At 40.4% G+C, this 22,922-nt stretch overlaps 3 protein-coding genes and 1 pseudogene across 11 annotated transcripts; 3 read left to right on the top strand and 1 right to left on the bottom strand.

Moving 5' to 3' along the window:
- The first annotated feature begins 361 nt into the window (after positions 1-361).
- On the top strand, positions 362-3,850 carry LOC115737987 (annotated as a pseudogene).
- On the top strand, positions 2,729-10,403 carry LOC115737986 (acyl-protein thioesterase 2-like). Of its 5 annotated transcripts, XM_030670465.2 has the most exons (12): positions 2,729-2,754; positions 3,482-3,589; positions 3,882-4,009; positions 6,958-7,049; positions 7,315-7,429; positions 8,376-8,412; positions 8,507-8,576; positions 8,672-8,776; positions 9,068-9,218; positions 9,636-9,718; positions 9,831-9,924; positions 10,016-10,403. In XM_030670465.2, exons 3-12 carry the CDS (start codon positions 3,963-3,965, stop codon positions 10,101-10,103), a joined length of 882 nt encoding a protein of 293 aa, XP_030526325.1. In that variant the 5' UTR covers positions 2,729-2,754; positions 3,482-3,589; positions 3,882-3,962; the 3' UTR covers positions 10,104-10,403. The 5 variants fall into 5 exon arrangements, with proteins under 5 accessions (XP_030526325.1, XP_030526328.1, XP_030526326.1 ...); XM_030670468.2 differs by lacking the exon at positions 6,958-7,049; XM_030670466.2 differs by lacking the exons at positions 2,729-2,754; positions 3,482-3,589; positions 3,882-4,009 and adding an exon at positions 5,948-6,272.
- A 1,374-nt stretch (positions 10,404-11,777) lies between these two features.
- Positions 11,778-19,378, top strand: LOC115737934 (periodic tryptophan protein 2). 2 transcript variants are annotated; one of them, XM_048284045.1, is made up of 7 exons: positions 11,778-13,049; positions 16,001-16,252; positions 16,332-16,422; positions 16,788-17,038; positions 18,007-18,351; positions 18,534-18,761; positions 18,853-19,378. In XM_048284045.1, exons 1-7 carry the CDS (start codon positions 11,856-11,858, stop codon positions 19,033-19,035), a joined length of 2,544 nt encoding a protein of 847 aa, XP_048140002.1. In that variant the 5' UTR covers positions 11,778-11,855; the 3' UTR covers positions 19,036-19,378. The 2 variants fall into 2 exon arrangements, with proteins under 2 accessions (XP_048140002.1, XP_030526224.1); XM_030670364.2 differs by having other exon boundaries at positions 11,781-13,049; positions 16,332-16,424; positions 16,667-17,038.
- A 1,230-nt stretch (positions 19,379-20,608) lies between these two features.
- LOC115737935 lies at positions 20,609-22,922 on the bottom strand. 4 transcript variants are annotated; one of them, XM_048284379.1, is made up of 2 exons: positions 22,794-22,922; positions 20,609-21,768 (listed from the first exon to the last, which is right to left on the bottom strand). In XM_048284379.1, the coding sequence occupies exon 2, from the start codon at positions 21,724-21,726 to the stop codon at positions 20,740-20,742; it is 987 nt and encodes a 328-aa protein (XP_048140336.1). In that variant the 5' UTR covers positions 21,727-21,768; positions 22,794-22,922; the 3' UTR covers positions 20,609-20,739. The 4 variants fall into 4 exon arrangements, with proteins under 4 accessions (XP_048140336.1, XP_030526226.1, XP_030526225.1 ...); XM_030670366.1 differs by having other exon boundaries at positions 20,609-21,769; positions 22,762-22,812; XM_030670365.2 differs by having other exon boundaries at positions 22,669-22,809.

The raw sequence follows: 22,922 nt of genomic DNA, 5'->3' as shown, positions 1-22,922 counted from the left end.
CGGCAGCCGAGTACCAGAGACTAGTGATCGGCGAATGGCGGCCTGTGATTGAAGACTAGAGATAAGTGGTTGGAGGTGGCAGGGACTCAAGAAAAGGAGTGAGCAAAAAGTAAAATTCTAATTTTTATATCTATCCGAGAGATAGGGAAAAAGAAAGTTTCTATATTTTTTTTCTGTTTCAAACTTTTTTTTTTTTTTGTACTGTTCCAAACATATTTATGGGCCAACAATTTATCATGAAAATAGAAAAGTAAAATTGTCTTGCCAAACAGATTTCTATTTCGAATCTATTCATCGGAATAGAAAAATAAAACTGTTGTCATGTGCGCACATTTGGATTTCGAGCCTGGGACTAGCCGAATAGGTTATCAAACCGGTCGATGACTCGGTTAAATCAGTCAAACCGCCCATCGAGTCCGGTTCCGTTAGCCAAACCGGTCGGTAAGTCGCTGACGTGGAAAGCCGTGAAGTCAGGTCCAAAACACAGTGCAGTGGAGAGCTCTCATTTCAGGTCGCCACTCTCCAATCTGCGAGAAGTCTACCGACACAGAGCCAAAGCTAACTCTCCGAGTTCTTCGTCTGCTCAGACCCATCAGCAAGCATGTGGAGGAGACTCGTCTCTTCACATTTCCCAACGCTAGCCGCCGCGTCCACTTCCGGCCGATCCGCTCTGTCCGCCTCCGCCGCCAGCGCCTCTCCGCTCGTCGCCAACCGATCTCTCGTTCCTCCTGCTTCTTCCGCTTGTATTTTCGTGCGCCGCTTCAGCGTCGATTCCGGTAGGTGCTCTTAGCCTCCGTGCTGCAATCATTGCTGATGATCATTCGGTAGGCTGGTTGCATTGTACATGTCGATGTATATTTTGGCTTCGATGCCTGCTTGAGTAGGAGGCTTTGTTGGCTTCTTTTTACGTGTGCCGGTGGATGCTAATGATCGAGCAGGAAAGAATGTCAGGACAATTCAGATGCACGTTTAGATTAGCTTGTTTCTCTAGATATCGTTGTTGGTAGTGGTTTAATAATGTAGATTGTAGCATGAGTACGGGACGAGGTTCCCGTGCAAAAGGAAAAAAAAAAAAAAAGCGAGGTAAGAGGTGTTGACCTCTTTGTCAGGCGAAGGCATGTGAAATTTATGTGGATTCATTTGGTTGTTTAGCGCAAAATGCTGTGAAGAAGAAGGTTGAAGATGTGATGCCGATTGCTACTGGACACGAGCGAGAGGAGATTGAGGCTGAGCTTGAGGTGGTCTTTCTCTCTTTCCTTTATCAATCTTTCTTTAGCTGAATGGTTTTGGTAAAGCATTGATGTTTGTTTTCCTATAATCATTACTTCGTGCAGGGAAGGAAACTTCTTGATATAAATTATCCCGTCGGTCCTTTTGGTACGAAGGTTAGTCTAGATGTGCTTTTTATCTCTTCAACGTGTCTTCTTTTTGCAAGTTGTGATCCTTACTGTCTATAGACTGATCTGTTTACACTTGGAGTACGTTATTGGTCTCGTGCTGCTTTTGATAGTTGTAGTTTACGTATTATGTAATAATTGTTAGTTTGGTGCAATCCAGTAACATCTCACATTTGATGTTTACATTTGGATCTTCGTGCTGATGAGTTCCTTTCCATATTGTTGAGACTTTAGAATCAGAAAACTCAGTGCACTGGTTACTTTATTTCAGTTATAGGCACTTCTAAATGTTTGAATGTCAGAGTTTTATGGTTTTGCTAACAATGTTGGATTAGTTATTGGTATATGTTCATGGTGCCCATGTTTTCTCTTTTCTGTTTTTGGGCGAGCGCTTGCGGCAAACTCATGATGCCACTTTACATTCAATTTTGTCAATCCATTGAAATAAAATGATAAATACCATCGACTATTTTCTTTCTATTTTGCTAAGTGCTTCTCACAAAATGTAATCATCGACTATATAGGACCAGTAGAGTTACATTGACCAATAATTTTATTCAGACCATTATAGAATTTTTGGTGAATTATGCATTGTGACAGTGTAATTTGAAGGCTTAACATGCATTATTATGATATATGTTAGTAGACAGAAAAAGCAACTCAGTACTGGGAGTTTAGAAAGTTGTAGAGGCATGTCGCTTGGTGGCTGATTGTTCATTTGTGAGTTAAAGGTTGATAAGAAATGCTGTTTACCAATGATTATCCAGCTCAGGTAGAAACCTGGAATTTCTGGAGAAAATGGTTCCTTAGTTAGTACAGATATCTAGAGTTAGTTACTTTGCCTCTGTGTTTCTTTGGCTTACACAATATGACATCCTTTATGGAAATTGAAATGTTTGAAGTTGTTTATTGCAGAGATATTGTGAATCTCTGTCCAATCCTTTTGTCTTTTTTATTTAGGGGTGTAGAATGTGCGCTTTTTGTTTTATTTGAGAGGCAAAGCACTGCGAACTTTCTAAATGCATCACTTACAATTTTGTGATAATTGAGTTTATTGTTTGCATGTATGCAGGAAGCTCCAGCTATCATTAAGTCCTATTATGACAAGAGAATAGTTGGATGCCCTGGTGGTGAAGATGGCATGTCCTTTTTGCTTTCATTACCGTTTTCTATTCACTCCTATTCAGCCATGAGACACTCGCACTCATGCAGCACGGGCACTTTTTACTGAAGTTTCTGGCAGGTTATTCTAATATAATTTTCTTTTTCTCTTGCAGAGGACGAGCATGATGTTGTGTGGTTTTGGCTGGAGAAGGGCAAGCCGCACGAATGCCCAGTGTGCTCACAGTATTTTGTTGTAAGTGGGGGAACAGATTTCAGTATTTACCTTTACCTTGGCTCTATCTTATTATGACTGGAGAAGACTCAGTGCATGATTTGAAATACTGATCTCTACTGTACTGAAATGATGTGTGCATACAGGTAGCATGAGTACTCAAGCAATTATCATTGCAGATGTATGTCATATATGTTCTGAAAGGACTCCTTGCTTGGAGCCACCCATAGGCTTGTCTTTCAGATTGTTGAATTGATGACAAATTCCTTTTCAATGTCAGCTACTTCTGAACTGGAAGTGGATTGATCATGCTTTTCATTTTTTATTTTTATTTTGGTACTTGTTTGTTTTCCTTTGTAAAATATGGGTTACTCAACTTGGATGTATGCGATGTGCCTTAGTTGGCAAAACTTTCTTTGGATGAAGTAGACTTTTTTTTTTTGTAGCGTGGTTTTACGTAACCTTAGGAGGAAGTTTGCATGATTATATTCTTCCTTAGCGGAATCAATGGAGAATTGGGAAAGACATCAATTAACTTGATTTTTCAACTCTACCTTGTTCAAGTATATTAATATCCTTGGATCAGCTTTGTGGTTCATATGTACATTTGTGTGTCAAGTGGGAGCTCTTCAATTTTCTTATTGTGTCCTATTCTTATTCTTAGTAGGGACTTCTTCAAACTAGACTTGTATAACCGAACAGGTATTTCAATCGCAGAACTTTCTTATATTAGCATTTTGATTTACAGTTGGAGGTTGTGGGCCCTGGAGGACCACCGGATGGGCATGGCGATGATCATCACTGATTCATCTTTCAATATCGTAGTGGAATAAAGATTTTCCACACACGCTGCAGAGTAAGAATTGGGAGCTCTCTGTTATGTCATTTTCTAATTGATCCGGTTTCTTGTGGCTGTTGCTTGGCAACATTTTGGTCGGTTTTTTTTTTTTGAATGGTATTCAAGACATGAGGCGGTCACTGTTAGAAATGCGAATCTTGTTAGATTTTCTTTTTTTACCTCTAAAGCATAGCAATAATCCATCAATGCATATTGATTCTATCTTGAAAATTCATCAGTATCCTTAAGAGCATCACAGGAGATTTGTTATCTGTTTCATCTTTTTGTGCATATTTATGCTCTCTCGGAGTTGTGACACCTGTTAGATACATGCTTCACCAAATTCCAAGGGTTAAACCACAAATACAACTGGGAAGAACTGGTGAAGTGGATGTGGAACAGATGCAAAGAACTTGCGATGGAGCGTAGGCATGCCAGGTGTGGATTTGTCACACTAAATTATCTATTAACCATTTCAATTAGAAGAGGCCCTTCTCAAAGTTACTTGCCTTTATTCTACTGTCTCATCCACGAAGTTTCTTTTGGTGGTTTAAAGTTTTTTAGCTTCATCAGTTCACGCGCTTTTCGAGAACAAATCGGTATCATTTGTTGAATCGAAAGAAAAATACCCGCCGTTTACGTCGCTTTCTTATGTGACAGAGTGGTGGGGTCGAGTAGGTGAGGGAAATGGGGGATGATGAGACATATTCTCAAAAAGGCTTGTGAGCAGTCCGTCCGTTCACAATCTTGGCTCACCAAAATGTGCATCAACGTGATGAGAATCAAAAGGGAATAGATTCAAAGCGTCCTGTCAAAATCATGCATAACATTGGGAGGACAAAATCAGCTTTTCTTCCTATAAAGAAGAAATGCATGGAGAAGTTTCTGTGGGTACACAATAAATCTGTCTAAAATTCTGTAAAATCCCTCACACTTGCCTTTGGATTAAACTGCCAATATCACTGTGCATGTTATGTGCACTCTCGAAGAGCCATAAAAGCCTTCGATTCAACTGTGCGAATCCTTTCTTATCAGCCATGGAGCCTTAGTTTCTTAACGCATTTTCTGAAGCAATAAGTAAAGCAATGATTGGCTTGGTCACACGTCTGTTTTGAGTTTGGGGTATATCGTCGATATGCCTCACTGGCTAACTAAGAGAATACTACGTCTTACTCTTTTCCAAAGTCTCTCTTCAAGCTGAAGATATGACTATACTCTAAGCGAAGAGAAACCGCATTATGCTATTATGGTGAGCAGATGTGGGGATTCTTTTGGACATTGCAGGTGTTCTGTAATTTTCCTGGATGCAAAGTCTCCAAACAATAGTTTCCAATCAGTGCCTTACATAGGTGCCAGCCAGTTCTGGAGTTTGAACGTGCTAATGGGTGCCTAGTAATCATATTCCAGTTCCATGCTTCCATCCTTTTCTTTGTATAAGAAGATGGAAACCATTGCCTATTGCCTCCTTATTTTAATGCGGATCCATCGATGTAGCACATTGGAGTATAGTGCCAACAGCATATGATGTCTAATCTTTAATTAATCCCAAACATTGTGCCCAAAACATTATTTTGTGGAAGGAAAATTTCCCAGATTCGTCTAGGGAACGCGGGATTTTAAAAAAGGAGTTGACGAACGAAAAGGGTTGCCCTTTTGACTTCTTGCACATGAAGGAGGGGGATAGATTCCCCCTTTGCATTTTCGACGTTGTTGCTAATATTGTCCATATTCACACTTCACTAACCAATGACGTCGTTCCACAGAAAAAGCTTGTCGTTCTGTCCGCAATTTATATTGCTTAAGAGAGCCATATGATACAGCGACGTTAATTAAAAAGAACAAAGGTAGTTTATTCTTCTTTCTTGACTCACCTGCTCGAATTGTTCACATTTGCTCGAGAACGAAAGTCAAATCTGTTATTGGAAAAGGGCCAGAATAGGAGCGTGTTGGTGTTCTTGGCGAGGTTTGATATATACCATTAAGGATTAAGCAATGTCGCCTGACGGCACAGATTACTATTAAAAACGCAATTTGACAAGAGAGAAAAATCCACGACAGAGCAGAGAGTACATTCTGTTCGTTCGCTGCGTCTCGCTATTTCGACATTAATGTCACATTCATATTCCCCTAGGCTGCGAAATAAACAGAGTGATCATCTGACGATCCCATTTCGTCAATCGGATTCATCAACAATTCATTTGGCCACCGTAATTATAGTAAATCAACTGAATTGCATGGAGTTGTAAGATGGACTTTCTCATCAAAAGGAAAAACCGAAAAGAATGGACAAAAAAAAGGAGAGAAGAGCTTGTTAAATAGGAGTGATCCAATGTGGTTCTGAGATTTGACCTAGAGGCTAGAGCCACCTTTGGTTATGGGCAAGTTACCTGTTCCCTGCATTATTTGGGATATGGATCAGTTGAGGTAAGAGTTTTATGCAGCAGACGGGACAAAGAGTATACAGCAGATCAGTTAAATTGAGTAGAAAATCATATCAAGTCATCATTTTGTCTGGAGACAATTGTCACATTGTGTTTTGTGCAGTTTTGGTTTTTGTCATATGCTCAGTTCAGCGCAAATACAAACAAAGATCGGGACTCCACCAATGGCAATAACCAAAAAGCATAGCAAGAAGCAAGGAACAGGAGGGGAAGGGGAGGGAAAAGTTCAGGTCCTCTGTCTTCTGTCTAGTCTCCAACAGGTTGGTAATTCATGAATCACTAGAAGCTTAAAAACTTCAATGGGCAGTATGATCATCCCATCTCTCTCTCTCTCTCTCTCTCTCTCTCTCTCAAAGTCTCCATTTTTCCCCTTCTTTTTCCATTTTGGATCCTGAAAAATGTAATTTAGAGGATAGAACTTCACTTTCCGAGTAATGGGTATCCATCAGTCACCAGAAATCTATAAACTAGAAGTGTCTGTTGAAAAGAAAGATATTTTCTTTTACCAATTTGGGTTATTCCTTCTTGCATTCAGAAATATTCCTCACTTGCTGTGGGGCTTGCTTTTGGGCTTGTTTTCCTTCCGCCACTGCTTACAAGCATTTATTCCTCTCTAACATTGTAAATCGGTAAGCTGGCTAGCTTGAGTGGGGACGATGGTGCTTTGCCCTGCTTTGATTCTCTGAGCCCCAAAAGATATCTTGCTTTTTTTAAATGTTTTCCTTTTGGCTTTTTGTTGTCTTTGCCTATCTTTTTCAATGGATACCTCTCTCTCTCTCTCTCTCTCGAGTTTCTAGGCGTTTTCTTTAGAGCAATGTGTAGCTGGTGCGGTGGCTACACATTCTTAGCGATGCATATTCATAATGTTCTATTCCTTTCCCACGTCACCTTCAGTTCATTTGGTTATAAATACACACACGGTCACCCTTTGTTTCTTCATTGCAGCTCCTTGATCGCAGTCATCGCCACTCAAGTGCTATTTCTGTGTGCTTCTAGAGCTAAGGAAATGAGCTATCAGCAGCATTCATCGAGTTCTGGTTTGTCCATCTTTAGTCATACTAATGAGCTATCAGCATTCATCTTTCGTGTTCTGTCATACTTAATGAAGCATGAGAAGAAGAGCTAGTTTTTTCTTGTATACTTAATGCATATCATAAGAGCATATTACTGGTTTCCCCTTTTACCAGCATGGTACGGCAGCATTGTCATGAGAGAAGTTATCTTTTCAGTCCTAAGCAGAAATATGCCTCTTTTTCGCATTTTTGCCCCTTATAATGACCTTGTTTTTGCAACAAATTTCAGGTAATAGAATGGCCCGAAGAACATTTGAGTTTGGGCGAACACATGTGGTGCGGCCAAGAGGGAAACACCAGGCCACTATTGTTTGGCTGCATGGCCTTGGTGATAATGGCTCGAGGTAGTCTTGTCCATCATCACTCTGCTTTAATTCTTGTAGTGCGGTTTCTTTTTACGCCAAATTGTGTGAAAAAAAGACTTTTGTTGAGGAAGAAGCCCTTTCTTCTTGGACAGAGCTCCCTCCTTTCAAAATTTCCTTGAATTAATTTTAGAATGTGTTGTTCTTCACTCTCCATTATGCTATCATTATGGCAGAGGAGAGAAGAACACATTCTAGTATAATGCATTACATGTCTCTCGTTTATGCCTGAATTCATCTTCACGAAGTTTTGTTCGATTACATTCCCTGATTTTTTCCCAAAAGGCCATGCTGTACTTTGTACATGGTCACTTTTTTTTTAAATGCTTGCGAAAATTAAAAAGAACGTATTAGAGAATATCAATGTCTTGGCATGTTCAACAATTCAGGGATATTGTGGTCCAGATGATATAACTTTGTTATGGAGATTCTAAATTGTGCTTATTCCAATATATCAGAGACATATATGGGTGTATGTATGTTCTCTTCTTGTCTTATCTGGAGCTAAGCTAAGGCTTCAGCTAGCCTGAATGAGAGAGTGTTTGTAGTAGTTTTTAATGATGAGGGACCACTAATCCACTGGGTTTCACTGCAGCTGAATGACTGCTTGCTAATTTTAGCATAAGAATATTCCTAACTTAAACAAATATAACAATCTGTGAGAGACTTTTATGGACGCTCAGTATCAGATGATCTTGTAGAGTGAATTCTTACAATGGCATAGCTATTTTAATGATTACAACAGATCAGAATGTCCAAATTGGGGTGGAAGAACTTTTCTGTGTTGGCCATTGTAGATTCTCAAGTTCTTGAGATAAAACTTTCCCAGTGTTGGTCCTAAGGCTATATGCATTTTTCGTTGTTCTTCGTCTGCATAAAAATTCCAAAATGAAGTAAACTCTAAATCTGCTTTGTTTGGCTCACTCAGCTTGTCCCAGCACTTGGAATCCCTCTCTCTTCCTAACGTAAGTGCACTCCTCCTTAATCTCTGCTGCTCAAAATAAGAATTAGTTTGATGTCAGGAGGCTTATACATCTTGGGAAAATTTTCCTCAAGCAGATTAAATGGATCTGTCCAACTGCTCCCACCCGTGCTGTGACTTTCTTAGGCGGATTTCCTTGTACCGCATGTAAGATGATTGATTTATTCCTTCTTTTATTTTTTCAAATATTATCAATTCATGCATAGTTTTATTTAAAAGTATATTTTGATACATGTTCCCAGGGTTTGATGTTCGCGAGATTTCAGAAGATAGTCCAGATGACTGGGAAGGCTTAGATGCTTCAGCAGCGCATGTTGCCAATCTTTTGTCAACAGAACCAGCTGATGGTAATTAAGACCAGGAGAAAATTTTGTAGAAGAAGCATTTCTTTAATAATTGCAATCTTTAACCATTTCTATTCTGGATTACCAACTGGAACTAATTTCCAGATAGTGGTTGTCATTTAAGCAAAGAGGGGATAAGAACTTCACATTTTTGCAACTTTTGAAGGAGGAAAGATTACTGACAGATTGTCCATATATCCAAGGCTAATTTTCTTGTAAAAAATTGCTGATCAATCAACAATTCCATCTTGAATAACATTTCATGATTTAGCCATGCTTGTCATGTTTTTGCAGTGAAAGTTGGCGTCGGAGGTTTCAGTATGGGTGCTGCCACAGCTCTTTACTCGGCGACCTGTTTCGCTCTGGGTAAATATGCAAATGGAAGTCCATATCCTATCAACTTAAGGGCAGTTATCGGTTTGAGTGGTTGGCTTCCAGGCTCAAGGTAATTATTCAAAGCATTTTATATTTTCCATATAAACGGTCAGTCCAAGCTTTTTTCTCCATAAGTTCTGTTTAGACGAAATAAGATTGGGGAGCAATTGCGTCAATTGGTCTCTTTTGGTTTAGGAGACTCTGCGTCTATTGTTGTCAAAAGGATATCACGAAGTCCGTGGTAGCCAGAGTTCTGCATTTTTCATGCCAAACCACCTTCTTTTCAGAGAGAAATAATCTGATTCAGTTATTTCTTCAGCATATCCGACTTATTTTGCGATTTTAGGATAGTACTACTAACAATATGGGTGCTGCTATGGTCATGTTATCCAAAGGAAGCCTTAAGTTGATAAAGTTGAAAGGGGTTACCCAAACATGTTCTTTCAGACACGGGATTGGAGTTAAATTTCTCGCTTTCTGTTCACAGGAGCTTGAGAAACAAAATGGAGGTTTCAAATGATGCTGCAAGGCGTGCCTCATCCTTGCCTATTTTTCTTTGCCACGGCACAAGTTAGTCTTTCTCGTACATCTTGCTCTTTCAGTCTCTCTCGCAGGGCATTCAATTCTAGTGATTTTCGGCCCCTCTAAATGGGAAATAAGGGCGTTCTCGGTTCTGCCACAGGTGATGATGTAGTCCCTTTTAATTTTGGAGAGAGGTCGTCCCGCTACTTGAGCTCAGCAGGATTCCGATGCGTTACATTCAAGTCTCATGAGGGGTATTGAGCTGATTCCCTTATATTGTAGGAAGAAGTATACACTGGACCATCAGACTTACACCTTTATGAATGCTTATGCACGAATGCGCAGGCTCGGTCATTACACGGTCCCTAGAGAGATGGATGATGTTTGCCATTGGCTTACTGCTAGGCTGGGGCTTGAGGGTTATGGCTCATGATTGATTCCATACTCAAGCTTCAGTTTCCATGGACATCGGTGGACAAAGAATGGATGACCAACATATTACCAAGAAAGGAGAGAATAAATGAAAAGTACAATGAATGCCGATACAAGTTAAAGTGGATGAGGGGGTATACGCCATAGTTCAATTCACCTTTCGCTATTTTCTTCTTGCCTATCCTAATAAAGTTTTGGGAGTGCTGCTTATGCATATGTAGCACGTAATGGGTAGCAGAGATCTACTTGTTTTCTGGAATTTAGAATTCTTTACGAAATAAGAGTTATGCTTCATCTTTCATGTGGCAGCAGCCTCTCTCTCTCTCTCTCTCTCTCGATCGACATAGAAGCGTGCATGAGTAGCCTAGAGAAACCATGGAACGGATTTTTTGGTTCATCCAACACTTAGGTTGATAGATATACAACGGACAAAAACTCTTTGCGACTTGCAGCTTCAAATAGATCCTACTCTTCTTTTGAGCGAGCTTAGGAGTGGACAGATCTTGATCTTCAAGTGTGTCGTGGAAGTCCTAGAACATTTGGAGAGCTCGACGACTGAAGAGGTCCTTCAGAGTTCATTTGCCAAAAAGGTAAATGAGCAAGGATCCGGATCACCTAACATCGGGATTTCAAATTTTTCAAACCCGGATTTGCGCTTGATTTGAGCCACGTTTGGGATTTAAAATTTTTCAAACCCCAAAAAAATTCTCGCATACATTTTTTCCCTCCCTTTCAATACATGACGTGGCTCAAATCAGGTCGTCCCTTTTCATTTGGATGGCCTGATTTAAGTAATGTCACTTATGTCACGGAAATCCCAATGTTAGGCAATCCAAATCCAATGAGCAAAATGGAAGGGAAAATCATACAGTTCAATGTGTCCTGTAGGGTAAGAAAAGGTTCTCACTTTACCGGCTGGTAGACAGCGCTCAACAGAATTGGAGGTTTAACTCCTGCAACAATCAGCTACATATTCCTGGGAATGCAGACAGGACTGCAGGCCTGGTGCTTCCTATCCCGAGCAAGGACTGATGAGTAGGACACTGGCCGAAGTAGGGAAATGCAAATCAACGCTTGAACCTGCTGAAGCTCTCTTCTCTAGGAAATGACGGATATAGATAATACAAGGATCGCTAAGTACTTCGTAAGGCGCCAATTAATGTGATTTATCCAAAAAAAAAAAAAAAAATTTCTTTCCCGGGTTTGCCAGACTAAGTTCTGGTCGAGAAAACATCTGAGTTGATTCAAAGACGGGGAAAGCAGGCGCAGATCAGGAAGCACAACCTAACGATTTAACCGTCTAACCAAGCAAACTGGAGACGGATTGAAATACCCAGAAATAAATTCTTCCAAGGACTAGCGAAGAGTCAAGGCGAACCTGGACTTCTTTGTGAAGGAGGAGCATCTGATGACTAAGGTCGATTGACTAATGTCTGTCCAGAGCAAATGTGCAATTTGTACAGATCTTTCATTTGAACAAGTGGGTCAAATCCAAAATGGGCAAGAATCTATGACACTGGTTAGTTTGCTAATCTTGTAAAAATTTATCCGAGCTACTGTTACGAACGAACCGAGAGAGAAAGTCTATCAATGGGCCTCAGTCTTTTATCTTTCATCTGGCCCATATTGGCTAAAACCTCCACCTTGCTTAGATCTGCTAAACCCCTGCAAAAACCCCACTAGTGCCAACGCTTTCTGGCCGAATCAAGTCCAAGCTTTGGTGCATTTTTCTGCACCTTCTCGCCGACCCGACATGAACTACCGGTTCCAAAACCTCCTCGGAGCTCCCTACAGAGGCGGCGACGCCGTCATCACCAAGAACACCCACCTGATCTCCCCCGTCGGCAACCGAATCTCCGACACCGACCTCCTCAAATCTCAAACCGTCACTCTCCCCATCCAATGCTCATCCAACATATCCCGCCTCGCCGCCTCCCCCGATGGCACCTTCCTCCTCGCCGTCGATGAGAACCGCCGCTGCCTCTTCATCAACCTCCCTCGCCGCGCCGTGCTGCACCGGATCACCTTCAAGCACCCCGTGAACGCCCTCGAGTTCTCGCCCGACGGTAAGTTCATCGCGGTCGGCGCTGGTAAGTTGGTCCAGATATGGCGGTCCCCGGGATTTAGGAAGGAGTTTTTCCCGTTTGAGCTGGTTAGGACTTTCGCTGATTGCGATGATAAAGTGACGTCGTTGAAGTGGAGCCCTGATTCGATGTATTTGCTGGTCGGGTCGAAAGATTTGACGGCCAGGTTGTTTTGCGTGAGGAAATTGAAGGGTGGTTACAATAAGCCGTTTTTGTTTTTGGGTCACAGAGATTCCGTTATTGGCTGTTTCTTTGGTGTGGAGAAAGGGACGAACAGGGTCGATAGGGCTTACACGGTAACTCGTGATAGTTATATATTCAGCTGGGGTTACAGTGGGGATGTGGAAAATATGGGCGGCAAGGAGCCGCCTGCACCCGGGACTCCAGATAGAAGTAATGAGAGGACTTTGGATGTTAATGTGAAGAAAAGGAAGGAGCTTGGTGATAACGAAGATGAAGTGGAGGATGGTGAGTGTTTCTTGCATAGAGGTAAATGGAAGTTGCTAAGCAAAGATAGTTTTATGCAAGCGCCGGCCAGATTGACATCTTGTGACTATCACTGTGGACTTGACCTTCTGGTTGTAGGATTCTCTAATGGTGTGTTTGGCTTGTACCAAATGCCCGATTTTGTTTGCATCCATTTGTTGTCAATCTCAAAGGAGAAGATCACGAGTGCAGTATTCAATGGGCTTGGTAATTGGTTGACATTTGGGTGTGCAAAGCTCGGGCAGTTGCTTGTGTGGGAATGGAAATCTGAGAGTTACATACTTAAGCAACAAGGACATTATTTTGACGTGAACTGCCTTGCATATTCACCTGATTCACAGCTCTTGGCTACTGGAGCAGATGACAACAAAGTGAAGGTAATTTCGACTTTCTCTGTGACAAAATTGCTTTCTTTGCATGCTTCAAGTTCATTGGAAATGTTTTGTGATTTGGGTAGATATGTGTGACCTGGAAAAGAGTTTCTGATTGTTCATATTAAAGCTCAATTTGTATTTCGCCAAGCAAGCTGCACCTTATCCTTCCTTGTGTGTGGCTAAGTGCTTGCATTACTTATGGGTTCTCTTTTCAAAGCGTCGGATCAACTTGACCTCCCTCAGAAGGGCTGGACTATTACCACCACCATTTTGGATGGAACCACCTTTTCATATAAAGCGACAAAAACACCCTTATGCCATTGATACTCAACATCAATGACATCAACATCACCTTTATCCCAAACTAGTTGGGGTCGGCGGTTGATGAACCCAAAAATAAATAAAATAAAAGAAAAACATATGGAGGGAAAATAAATAATTATATAAAATATATATATAAATATATATAGGAAAAAATGGCTAAAAAGGACAGTTTGAAACATAGGAATTTTGCCCCTCCACAATGCTAGTAGCTTTCCTCTACTTCGTCCTAAGACAAATCGTACACCAATCTATTTCCCACTTCATTAAATCTTGTTTTACTACTTTTCCCCGGGTAAGTTTCGACCAACCTCTTCCTTTCTTCATGTCATGCTCTTAGTAACAAACTTCTGTTCTTATCGGAACATTTAGGGATTTTCGAAGAATATGTCCAAACCATCTCAATCTATGTTCCCTCATCTTTTCTACCATCGGTACTACTCCAATTTTTCGTCGAATATCTTCATCTTATCTTATCCATCCTTGTATGACCATACATCCACCTTAACGTTCTCATCTACTCCCGGTTTATGCTTATGTTGCCTTTATGTTGGCCAACATTCAGCTTCGTATGGCATTGCACGTCTTATTGCTGTTCTATAAAATTTTCCTTTTAGCTTAAGAAGGATTTTGCGATCGCACAAAAATCCCGATGCACTGCGCCATTTCATCCAATCTGCTCCGATTCTATGGCTTACATCCTCATCAATCTTTCCCCCCCTTTTGCAATATTGATCTTAGATATCTAAAAGCATCTTTTTTGGGTACCTCCCGTCCGAGCGTATTCACGGATTCTTGATTTCCTCCTCTTCTTGTGTCAAACTCACACTTCATAGCATTATTTAAATTCACTTACTTTCCAATCAAAGTTAAGGGTGGAAAGTGCCTCAAAATATTTTTTCCTTGATTATTGACCATTCCGAGTCCCGGACGGAAGGTGTGATTCTATAAGACGATTGGATTTTTTGTTAGAACAACGATTCCGATTTCATTCATCGACCATTCCGAGAATTGAATTTTTTATTGACCTCTCAACTGAAAGAGAATGATTGCAATTTTACTCTCAACTTCTAAATTCCAATCATGCTATCATGTGCTTTATTTATTTTGGTTTCTCTCATCTATTCCAGTCTTTATTTTGTTTTTGAATTTTATTTAACCATCTAAAAATGCATAATATCAGTTATGAAACATCTATGACATCACATGACAAGACAAATATGCCACAAGAATCTCATTGGATTTTGATATGGAATGAAGGAAATTTGATATTATTCATGACCATGATTTGATATACAACTGAATTAGTTTAACTTCTTTGTGTGGTAATTTCTGAACATTTGCACTCAATCTCAACAACAAATGCATCCGTCCATGTTAATCAAGTTCATGTGAAAAACTATGCATGATTCATTGAAAAATTTTAATAATGATTACGTGCTCGAGCTACTGAATAGCATGGAATCAAATAGTGCAATATGTTTAACCAAAAGTAATATGAAAGTATCATTCATATGCACGTTATGATACACTTAAATTTGGGCATTCAAATTTGGTTCCCCTTTTTTCCCCGAACATGAACAAACCTTCACGCCAGCACGAATTTATTTAGAATGATTATGTGTGCTATTACATATACCATGTTGAAAGCACGATTTTAGGCTTAAGTATACTACAAGTGCCAAAACTTGTGTATGTGTGTATGGCGCTCACTTTAGTGTCAAAACTTTCAAAACGATCACTTAAGTGCCAAATTTTTTGAAAAACGATCACTTCAGTGCCAAAACTTTCAAAACGATCACTTTAGTGCTAAAACTTTCAAAACGATCACTTCGGTGTTAACTTCACCTTTTTTTAAAAACGATTATTTAAGTGCCAATGTTTTTTAAAAAACGATCATTTCAGTGTCAACTCCACCGAGCCATGTCAGCTCAAATATTAATAAAAAATAGCACGTGTCGGATTTCCGGCAAGCCACGTCAGCTCAAATTGGAGTTGGCACTTAAGTGATCGTTTTTAAAAGAAGTTGGCACTTAAGTGATTATTTTTTAAAAAAATTGGCACTTAAGTGATCGTTTTGAAAGTTTTTGCACTAAAGTAAGCTCCGTACACAAGTTTTGGCACTTCTAGTGTACTTTAGCCCACGATTTTATAACTGGTTCATATAATAACACAAGTAAAGAAAATATCTTGTCCTTATTCAGATGAAGGCAAAAATAAAACTCCGTTTTCTTTTTATAAGGTGGAAAAACAGGATGAACAGAATACTAGAAAAGGAAAATAAAACCGTAAAAGGAAAGTGACAACTATTAAGAGAGTGGGGGGAGGAGAGAGAAACGGGGTTTTAGTATGTAATGTTATTAAGTACTTGATTGAGTGTTGATGATATAAGGATGTTTTTGTCACTTCAATAAAAGGTGTGTTTCCATCTAAAATTGGCGTGGAAGTTGCCCCACCCCCTAAGAATTGATATAAGGGAATTTTTGGCAAATTGACTTTGCCAGCATCATGGTCCTGTTTTTTTCCTCATTTCTTTTCTACGTACTGTCAAGATTCTATTTCTCAACAGTTAGTGCTACTTTGTGTTAATGGACACTTTGACCTGATGTGGAAGCTTCTTTTGCACATTCCAGGTCTGGACTGTTTCCTCAGGCTTCTGCTTTGTCACATTTTCAGAGCACACCAATGCAATTACTGCTCTCCATTTTATGGCTAATAACCACTGCCTCCTTAGTGCATCCCTTGATGGGACTGTTCGGGCCTGGGATTTATTCCGCTATCGAAATTTCAGGACATTTACGACCCCTTCTTCTAGGCAGTTTGTTTCTTTGACTGCAGACCAGAGCAGTGAAGTAATATGTGCAGGAACCCTTGATTCATTTGAGGTAATTTTTTTATTATGGCAAAGGAATTACTGCTCCATAGTTATTTACTATCCTAACAAAATTTTTTCACTTGTACTAGATATTTGTGTGGTCAATGAAGACGGGCCGCTTATTGGACATTCTCAGTGGTCATGAAGGTCCTGTTCATGGTTTGATGTTCTCTCCCACCAGTGTGAGTAGCATGTCCATTTTGTTCCTATAGCTACTGTTCATGATCTTAATTTTCACCTATTATTTGAGTTTGAATTAATTCTGGTGTGCTTATTTCTGTCATTGCTTTGCTGGTGCCATTATAATCTTAAAACATGTTCAATAATTGTTCATCTGAATTCTCGAATGTTAGTGTAGTTTTGACTTTTAACGAGTAGTTTTGTTTCATCTTTTTGGCTAATAAATTTTTCGTATCCATGTTAGGCAATCCTAGCTTCATCCTCATGGGACAAGACTGTCAAACTATGGGATGTTTTTGAGGCAAAAGGCGCTGTTGAAACATTTCCTCACACACATGATGTTCTTACAGTTGTTTATCGTCCAGATGGAAAGCAGCTGGCTTGCAGTACATTAGATGGGCAGATTCATTTCTGGGATCCGATTGATGGCTTGTTGATGTACACGATTGAGGGCCGTAGAGACATTGCTGGGGGTCGACTTGCAACGGATCGTAGAGCAGCTGCTAACTCAAGTTCTGGAAAGTACTTTACAACTTTATGTTATTCTGCTGATGGGAGTTACATTCTAGCTGGAGGAAGTAGCAAATTCATTTGTTTGTATGATGTTGCCGAACAGGTAGGTTTCTAGCAGTTCTATTATGTCCTGCTTTGTCGATGCTCTAATGTTGCAATACTCTGAAAAACTCTAGTCTTGGTGGTATCTTGCTATTTATTTTTCGTATTAATACATCTGGGGCACATTTTGTGATCGTAAGATAACATTACAGAAAATATTGCAGAAACTTGGATTGATTAATAAAATTATACCCACAACTGTCCTTGGTCGAGGGTTCTTAACTTTTAATATTATAATTAGAATTTCTTGTGTGCTGGAACATTTGTAATCCGATCAGAAGATTTAGAGATTTAACGTGGCAATTTTCAGGGAGAATAGAGGACTTTTCACATTGTTCTTACTATGTGCTGCAAGTTAAGATCCGCTTTGTACTTGAGGCAGAATGTCTCTTGTTTTCTATTTTTCATGGGTTCCGTAGTTTTCTGTGTGAGTGAAAATGTGCAATAATTTCTTTCATTTTTTTTAAGCGGGTCAAATTGGTCTATGATACATGTCATTGATTTTATTTCTTGGAGCTCCAACTTGGTATGCATCTGATGCAACAAGGTTTTCTTTTGGTTACTTGAGAAGTGTAATGCCAGTAAATCTAGTGCCCAAGCAGTCTTCTGCGCTGTAAAGGCTGGACTGCTCCTGATATTTGACTCTTTTGATATATAGTAATAAGTAGTCTCATTTTGTATGAGGAACTCTTTTTCCGAAAGGACAACAATAGTACAGACCTTTTCTTCCCCAATTTCTTAGACCAAGTTTAGACAAAACTTGAAACGGCTTGTGACTTGACATTTTAATTGGTCAGCAGTCGATTGCCTTCAGGATTATTTCCAAATTATACATGGAGAAATACCTGTTTGTATTGCCTGTCTTGATGCATGCTTAGGTTTCTCTATCTTTCCTCTATGTTGAGTGGGTGCATTTGTGTTCTACCTCGTATTGGCTCTCTACTAATGCATTTTATGTATGATGCACAGGTTCTACTACGTAGGTTTCAGATTACCCATAATCTGTCTCTAGATGGAGTACTTGATTTCTTGAATTCAAAGAAAATGACAGACGCTGGACCTCTAGATTTGATTGATGATGATGATACTGACACAGAAGAAGGAGTTGACAAGCAAACCCGGGGAAAGTTAGGCTATGACTTACCGGGATCCATTGCTAACCGTGGACGCCCCATTATTCGAACTAAATGCCTGAGAATTGCCCCAACTGGTAGGAGTTTTGCAGCTGCAACAACTGAGGGGGTTCTGGTTTACTCCACTGACGAGACTTTCATCTTCGATCCAACTGATCTAGACATTGATGTGACACCAGAGGTACAGTAGTTGGATGGTAACATCTGGTTTTAGCTGTGAAAAAGAATGTCACAAAGTTTAATCTAGTTTTGTGAGACATCTTAGGCAAAGTGGTGATTTCAAAAATTGCTTTCTGTGCTTATACTTGTATTTTGAAGCAGCAAACTTATTCATCCTTAATTGTTTTCACCTTTCTTTCCCAGGCAATTGATGCAGCTCTAAGTGAAGGTTTAATAAAGAGGGCTTTAATTCTCAGTCTTCGTTTGAATGAAGATACACTGATCAAGAAATGTGTTTTTGCTGCAAGTCCAGCGGACATTCCAGCTCTTGCTTCATCAATTCCTTTTAGATACTTGCAGAGACTAATAGAGGCTTTCGCTGGTCTTTTAGAAAATTGCCCACATTTGGAGTTCATTCTTCGGTGGTGCCAGGTATTACGTGAGGTCTTGAATGTTTAAACATAGCTGGATGCGAAAGCTTGTGTATATGCTCAATGACAATATCGCTCCGCTTGTTTGGCAGGAAATCTGCAAATCTCATGGTCAGTCTATCCAACAGAACTCGAGGGCTCTGCTTCCTACCTTGAAATCCCTGCAAAAGGCTATCACAAGAATGCATCAAGACTTGGCAGATACATGTGCTTCAAATGAATATATGCTTAGCTATTTGTGTTCTGCGGGCACCAGACAGAAGGGCTCACCATGAGATAATAGCCACTTTACCGAGTATTTTTTTTTATTTTATGGGAAGGCTCATAATTGTCGTCTTATCGACAAGCTGGTCATGCCATCGTTACAATATCTTCCTGAGAGCCTCGTCATGCACAGGCCGCTCCCAATGTCTAAGAGCTGAAATGCCATCTTCAAAAGCGTCTTTTCAGAGTTTGGCAGCCCAAAACAGAACATGGGCGTTCCTTAAAAATCTCCACTTCACATTCAGTGATTGTAATTATGTTCAACGGTCTTCTGACAACTCGGGTTTCAATTGTTTGTAACCGCAACTCTGTCCTATTGAGCATGTATTTTTGTAGATGGGTTATTGGTTTCTTCGTCAGATTTTTTAGTGGACAGTTTTGTATACTGGAAGAGTTTTTGTCAATTCCTCCCATTGCAATGGAGAAATGGTCATGAGTTTCAACAATAGACACTTACGTGTTGAGCTGCGCCTATTTTACATGTCATTGTCCGCTCTTTGGTCGAGTGGACCCAGATTGTCTTAGAAAGGGTAGCACGACTACGAGCGAATTTGAATTAGTTGCTAATCTCCACCATCAGATAATGTTAAGTACCTGGCGACTTTTTCAGTTGGTTTTATTATGGTAACTAGTCACTTGCAGTGGAAAGTTGATATATTTAAAATTGTATATTTTAACCACGTAGAAACTTTAGCAGTAATTAATGGTATTACTCATTGAAACATGAATTTTTTTTTGTCGAAAGAAAAAACATCATTTTATATAAAAGAGACATACATCACTTTAAAATAAAAATGAAAATCTCACAAATCAAGTAAATCTGAAAAGTAAATCAACTCGATCCAACTTGTAGAAACTCACTTATTCTTTAAAGACGGATCTAATATTGCATCCAAGCACAACCGACGGCCGATCACCGAATCTCTTATCATCATCAATGATGAACACACACCGAGAAGAGACGCCAAACTTAGGAGTGCACACCAAAAGGCGGTGCACGCCTAAGTTTGGCATCTCCCGCACCATCACCGCGCAGATATAACAATAATCTCAACAAGTTGAAATAGCATAAAAAACGTCTTGCAAATCACAAATCCATTTCTAGATCGAAATAGAACAACACCCAAATCCAAATCTAATTCTAGATCGAGAGAGAGTAACTATAAAAGGATACCTGTTGATTATAAAATCACTTTTAGATAAGCCGATTGACGGACAAAAGCTTCGATAATTTACTGAGCACTTGACAATTTGGAGCAAAAACTTGAAGCCGGAGCGAGCAGATTCTTCCGATGCACTCGCATTTTGATCTTTGAAGAGCTTAGATGTTAATCGCAACTTCACAAAATTAATGAAGAAATTTATTGAAAAAAAACAAGTACGGGGAAAACTAAAGCAACATAGAGAAAAGGGAGATGGGGAGGGCTCCCTCAGGAAGGTCTCTGCAGAAGAGAGAGAGGAGGCGGCAGCAGGAGGGAGAGAAACCCTAGGGGAGAAAAAGAAGAATGTGCTCTTGAACCCGCGAAAAATCGCAAATTGGTACAAGAAGATTGAACATCAATATGTAAAGTGAACATTTGAAAGTTACCCAGTAAGCTAGAGCCATTCAATGATTAGAAGAGAGAACAAAAACATGCATGACAATGTACTGATCTTATGTTCCGGAAGGGCAATGTACAACAACTACACATGTGCAAAGACCTTGTTCTAGCAAATCACCCCCTATTGCTAGATGCTGACCATCTGTGATCCCTCCACCGAAGCCTCTGGACATTACCCCGACTGCTGGAGAAGTCGTTGGCCCTTCGCGCACTACCATTGGACTCATATCCATATCGTCCCCGCGGTGTCCTCTGCACTGGCATCTGGCTTCGCATTTGTCTATGGCTTTGGTCAAAGCTCTGCAAGAGGAACTGATTCACAATCTCTGCCACAGACAAGGCCCAGGATAAATTAAACGACCAATCCCCCTCAAACAGGGGCATTTGATCCAGACTTCCATTTTCTGCCATAAACAATTGGCCACCATCCATTTCATCTTCAAGAAAAGCTGACTCTAGGGTGCTCCGGAAATCTTCGAGCTCTGTTTCCTGTTCCAATCTTGTCCAATCACGCCGCCGTGACGGATCCACTTCCGATGGCCTGAAATATGGGTGCTCACATCTAGCATGCTTCCTTAACTCTGAGTAAGTCCCAGTGAACGTACACGTCTCCAAGGAACAACTCCTCGGTTTGGAATTCATGTACTGACGAGCAGCCTCACTGACAACCCACCCCAATATCTTCCCTCGACAAAAAGGGCAGACAAGCTTTGAGTCCACACCACTCCCACAAAGATCAATACTACTAGATATCATCTGTCCCGCTATTGTGCCTGATGGAGGGACTTGTTGAGGTAATGCTGTCGAGGGAGATGGAACTGGTGATCTATAGAACTGATCGAGACAATTAGAATGGCGGTGGCTAGTGTTGCACATGTATGGCCGGCATCCCTTTTCTTGAGATGAACATATCAAGAGGACAGCATTGTGAGGATGCTCCATACAAATGGGGCACCTAGTTTCCTCCCACTCCCTTATGTTTTCAGCTGAATCAACTGGGTTGTTGGACTCACACAACTTAATATGCTGAGAGGAGCAGGGATAAGGAGCTACTGAAGACCGATGGTCAACAATGGAACGGACTATTCTATCCTTTGGCATTCTAGACTGTTGATACTTTCCCACTAAGCACTTTTAAAATCTCTGCAACATACAAGTGACAGAATCAGTGGTATAAACCTAGTAAAAGACATGTTCTCAAGAGTAAGATGCAACATAAACTCCTGCCGCTGGAGTTGTTTCTTATTCAGATGTAAACCAAGCATGTACGATTGTCTAATGTCAGTCTTTTGGGTTTTGCCTTTTGTTTTTAACACATTAAAATTTGACTTTTATTTAGTATCACATGCTTCCTAATTTCTTAAAAGCATTAAGAACTGACATCTGAAGTCATCTAGGAATTTCGATTAATGAAAAGCCAAAAAGATACAATTTTTAAGCAGCCCCAAGCTCTACCAGATTCTATAGAAGAATAAGGCAATCATGTTCACGGATTGATGCTTAGAAACAAAAAAAGGTCATGGACCCTCCATGAATCATATGATTGGACCAATGATCACATCTGTAGTAGGCTAAGTTGTCAATGCCAGCATTAACAAACAACTAAGGTATCCAAACCGAACAGAGCCAGATAACAAGGAACAACAGGAACATGTGAGAACGCGAATACAAACCCTACCCTCCATAATTGGTCTCCTAAATACTCCATCAGCCTTGAGAATCAGAACCCCAAACGGCACACAACACGAAATTGAGGCAGCAAAGTGGCACCAGACATAAAGAAAGAACATGACCCGGAATTTCAGAACGACTCGAAGCCTCCCGGCTCCATCAAAAACCAGTTCTTTCACCCAAAACCATAGATTAAGACTAAGCACCCGAATCCCAACTCGCAGCGACAGTCAACCACAGCGAAAGCACACGAAACGAACACGGCTTAGCTGCGATCCGTCGCATCGATTCAAAACCCGATAAGAGATAAATCCAGAGATCCAAGCGAACAGAAGATCGAACCAGCAAAAGGCGAAGAAATCAGAGACGCACCATTCAACAGACCAACAGAAACAGAAGAAGAAAAAGAGAAGAAGACTAGAAAGAAGAGCGAAGGATCGACGAGAAGACGACGGGGAGCCGAAGAGACGAAGCAGAGAAACCGCAGAGGGACTCACCGTAAACCACCACACGCGCCGGAGTCCACAAAGCTCCTCCTCAGGTAGCTTTTATAGGCGCGAGGACTAGCAGGAGACAGACTATCATTAATTTAATAAAACCAAACATTAAATTAATTTTAAAATCGA

The sequence above is a fragment of the Rhodamnia argentea genome, chromosome 8, assembly GCF_020921035.1.
Source record: "Rhodamnia argentea isolate NSW1041297 chromosome 8, ASM2092103v1, whole genome shotgun sequence".
In the NCBI taxonomy this organism is placed as follows: domain Eukaryota; kingdom Viridiplantae; phylum Streptophyta; class Magnoliopsida; order Myrtales; family Myrtaceae; genus Rhodamnia; species Rhodamnia argentea.
This window is presented reverse-complemented; position numbering and strand designations above follow the sequence as displayed.

Coding starts and splice junctions, on each gene's coding strand:
- LOC115737986 (XM_030670465.2), top strand. CDS start 3,963: ATGTGGAACAGATGCAAAGAACTTGCGATGGAGCGTAGGCATGCCAG. Junction 9,719..9,830: donor TTTTCTTTGCCACGGCACAA/GTTAGTCTTTCT, acceptor GTTCTGCCACAG/GTGATGATGTAGTCCCTTTT. Junction 9,925..10,015: donor ACATTCAAGTCTCATGAGGG/GTATTGAGCTGA, acceptor ACGAATGCGCAG/GCTCGGTCATTACACGGTCC.
- LOC115737934 (XM_030670364.2), top strand. CDS start 11,856: ATGAACTACCGGTTCCAAAACCTCCTCGGAGCTCCCTACAGAGGCGGC. Junction 16,425..16,666: donor TGATGTTCTCTCCCACCAGT/GTGAGTAGCATG, acceptor TATCCATGTTAG/GCAATCCTAGCTTCATCCTC. Junction 17,039..18,006: donor TGTATGATGTTGCCGAACAG/GTAGGTTTCTAG, acceptor TATGATGCACAG/GTTCTACTACGTAGGTTTCA.
- LOC115737935 (XM_048284379.1), bottom strand. CDS start 21,726: ATGCCAAAGGATAGAATAGTCCGTTCCATTGTTGACCATCGGTCTTCA.